This window comes from Erithacus rubecula (assembly GCF_903797595.1).
Source record: "Erithacus rubecula genome assembly, contig: scaffold_298_arrow_ctg1, whole genome shotgun sequence".
Classification (NCBI taxonomy): Eukaryota; Metazoa; Chordata; class Aves; order Passeriformes; family Muscicapidae; genus Erithacus; species Erithacus rubecula.
In genome coordinates this window covers 109,335-113,060 of record NW_027636030.1, presented here as the reverse complement: position 1 = coordinate 113,060, position 3,726 = coordinate 109,335, and the positions used below count along the sequence as shown (strand labels likewise).

The following is a 3,726-nucleotide window of genomic DNA, read 5'->3' as shown; positions in this document are numbered from 1 at the left end:
CAGCCAAGTGTTCTGTGCCAGAACAAGTGGATGTTATGGGATACTGTTTTACAGATCCTCTAGAACTAAATCTCCCTGTTTGCACCAACAGCTCTTTGGAAAATGCTCTGATCCACAGGGCTCCTTGTGAAGGCTGATGTGACACTGAGGGACTTCCACACAAATTCCATCCAGGAGCCTGGGTGCCCTCAGTGTCTGGGACCAGGCACCTCTCCAGCCAAGGGGAAAGGACCCACCAAGCCTTGTCACCCACAGACAGCACAGTACAGCCGAACAGCAAAGGATCCTGGGGAAATTATTCTCGAATTAAACAGGTGTCATCTCCATTAAAAGGTGTCAGCAAGAGAATTACTGTTCGTACCCTGAATGAGACTGAGGAAAAAGAATGAAAAATTGTTCCAGTAATACACTACTGATGCCTGTAAATTATACCTTGATGGTCAGCCAGAATTTTTGTTTGCCAGGAACATCTCTGGAGTTTTATCAAGGATTAGTCATGAAAATTGTCATAAAAATGTAAAGACAAAAGTAGCCCAAATATTAAATCTAACAAATTGCTGTATATGTTCTCAACCAGAGGGAAATCAAAGCAGAGCCATGGTTTGCCATGTTTGTGATGGTTTGCTTTTTTAAAATGAGCCTCGTGGTGCATTTGGTGCTGAGCCCTTGAACCTCAGGGACTGAGAGGAGATTGCACAAACCTTATCAGGAGTCCGAGTCTGAGGAAAAACCTAGTGTCTCAAAGCATTAATGGGTCCCAATGCGTACCTGTTCTCCTCTCCAGGGCTCTGTTGGGAACATCTTTGAGAGCAAACTGGGAAGGAGATTGAAGCTTTCAGGTCCTGCACTGGGGAGATGCCTTTGCATGATGGAAATGCTGTTGCAGAGCCCAGCTCTGTCCCATCAGTGCCAATGGCCTGTCCCTGACTGCAGCGCCTGCACAGTCACACAGCAGGACTGGGACTGAGCTAAAAGAGCCCTGAGGCCTTAAACCAACACAGGGGCTCTGAAGGGGAGTGTGGAACTGAAGGAAGGGGAGGTTATGGAGCAGAAGCCCTGGGGGTGCCTGGCAGTGAGGAGCACTGGGGTTCCCTTTTCACCCCAGCTCTGCACAGAGGCAAAAACATTGTCGAGAAGCCAAGGAAGAAAGATGACAGGCAAACACAGCAATACCAAGTTATTTATGTTTTGTAAGCACATATGTAGTACAAGTCCAGGATTATATAGTCTATGGTTCCGACTACAAATGCAAATACTGAATTAAAAATAGTAAAGATAAAGATTTTCTTGTGAAAAAACTCTAAAATGTGTCATACCTGTGCCAGAAAAACAAACAAACAAACAAACAAACAAACAAACAAAAACCACAGGACATAGAGTGGGCATTAATGAGTAATATTATAATAGTGACACAGGAGAATGAGAGTTTATTTTTTCTGAGAAGAATTCATGATGATTTTCCTCAAGCCATCCTTGAGCTCCTGGTTTCTCAGGCTGTAGATGAGGGGGTTCAGGGTTGGTGGCACCACTGAGTACAGAACTGAGAGTGACAGATCCAGGGATGGGGAGGAGATGGAGGGGGGCTTCATGTGAGCAAATGTGCCAGTGCTGAGGAACAGGGAGACCACGGCCAGGTGAGGGAGGCAGGTGGAAAAGGCTTTGTGACGTCCCTGCTCAGAGGGGATCCTCAGCACAGCCCTGAAGATCTGCACATAGGAGAAAACAATGAACACAAAACAACCAAATACTAAGGAGACACTAACAGCAAGAAGCCCAAGTTCCCTGAAGGTAGGATTTGAGCAGGAGAGCTTGAGGATGTGTGGGATTTCACAGAAGAACTGGCCCAGGGCATTGCCATAGGCACAGGGGCAGGGAAATGTATTGGCTGTGTGCAGCAGAGCATTGAGAAAGGCACTGGCCCAGGCAGCTGCTGCCATGTGGGCACAAGCTCTGCTGCCCAGGAGGGTCCCGTAGTGCAGGGGTTTGCAGATGGACACGTAGCGGTCGTAGCACATGATGGTCAGGAGGGAAAGCTCTGATGAAATGAAGAACATAAACAGAAATACCTGAGCAGCACATCCTGCATAGGAGATGTTCCTAGTGTCCCAGAGGGAATTGTGCATGGCTTTGGGCACAGTGGTACAGATGCAGCCCAGGTCAGTGAGGGCCAGGTTGAGCAGGAAGAAGAACATGGGGGTGTGCAGGTGGTGGCCGCAGGCTACGGCGCTGATGATGAGGCTGTTGGCCAGGAGGGCAGCCAGGGAGATGCCCAGGAAAAGGCAGAAGTGCGGGAGCTGCAGCTGCCACGTGTCTGCCAGTGCCAGCAGGAGGAAGTGGCTGATGGAGCTGCTGTTGGACATTTGTTGTGTCTTGCCATAATGATCTGTAAGAAAAGCAATAATGGAATAGTTTGGTTTGGAGGGGACTTTAAATATCCCAGCCCAGCTTGGGACCCCTTTCCCCCCACTGCCTGCCCAGGGCTGTGCTGCCTGAAGCTGTCCCTGCCAGCAGCTGCTTCCCTGTGCCCAGGGCTTGTCCCTACTAGTGCTGCCAGAACCCAGCCCAGCCCTGGGGGCTCAGCTCTGCTCTGCAGACCCCTCCCAGCACAGGGCACTGCCCAGGGTCATCTCTGCCCTTGCAGTCTCTATTGACAGCATCACAGCAGCCCTGAAGTGGCTGGAAAAGACACACAGATGCTACCTATAAGGGACCCTGTGATGATATCTCTCACTGACTACTTTATTGAGAGTTGAGAGAATTTTTAAAATTTTTTCTCCTTCTGAACTGAGAGATGAATATCAGTGTGCAATTTCCCATCCAGGCAACCGAGAGCAGTAGATGAAATACCAGGATTTTCCCTTTTATGCAGCCCCTGTTTTGCAGTTCTCCCTGTATAGTCTTCTTAAAAATATTCTGCAGTTAAATGTCATGCTGGGAGCAGTCTTGAACAATGCAGCATCCTCACCACACAAGGAGAACACTTTCAAGCCATACGAGCTCTTTCCTTCCACCCAGACCTTGTCCCCCAGTGCTGGGGCAGCTCCCAGGGCTGGCTGAGAGCTGTCCCTGGCAGGCAGCAGAGTCCCTGCCCCAGCACAGTGCCCTGGGCTGCAGGACCCTGCTCTGCAGGACAGCCCTGGGCACCCCTGGCTGCTCTACACAAAAGAGAATCAGAGAATGTACTCACAGAGTCTGTAGGCATTGGGATGTTCCAGCTTTAGGAGATCACTCCAGGAGCTGCAGCTGCCTTGTCCTGCAGCCAGAGGCTTCCTGTGTCAAGGGCTGGGATTGATTCTGCCCCAGTCACTTCTGAGCATCTTCCCAGCCCTGACTGATTTAAACTCTCTGTGCCTCTGTGCTGTGCCCGGGGTGGCTGCAGGCAGTTCCCCAGCCCTGCTGGGCTCTGAGAAGAGCTGCTCATCAAGAGAAATGTGCTTTTGAAGCTTTTCTTAATAGCTAGGATGGCCCTCTGTGCCAGGAGCTTGGCCCAGCTGAGCAGCACAGACACAGCACAAGGACTTTTAATGACCCTCTTGGGGTTTGTGCTGAAGCCCTGAACATCAGTCCCTGAGAGGGAGCTGGAGAAACCTCTCAAGAACTCCAAGTCAGAATCAAACTCCAAAGTTTCTTCAAGATTTAATGGGTCCCTCAGAAGGACACAACTGAGAAAGTGTCCCCAAGCCACAATCAGAGTCGAGAAATGGAGGCAGAGCTGACAGGTGGGGA

General features: G+C 50.1%; 1 protein-coding gene across 1 annotated transcript; it reads right to left on the bottom strand.

Moving 5' to 3' along the window:
* Nucleotides 1-1,427: 1,427 nt before the first annotated feature.
* Nucleotides 1,428-3,405, bottom strand: LOC306815932 (olfactory receptor 14C36-like; the record flags this gene model as incomplete). Its single annotated transcript, XM_079332427.1, has 2 exons — nt 3,188-3,405; nt 1,428-2,383 (listed from the first exon to the last, which is right to left on the bottom strand). The coding sequence occupies exon 2, from the start codon at nt 2,358-2,360 to the stop codon at nt 1,428-1,430; it is 933 nt and encodes a 310-aa protein (XP_079188553.1). The 5' UTR covers nt 2,361-2,383; nt 3,188-3,405.
* Between the last annotated feature and the right edge of the window lie 321 nt (nt 3,406-3,726).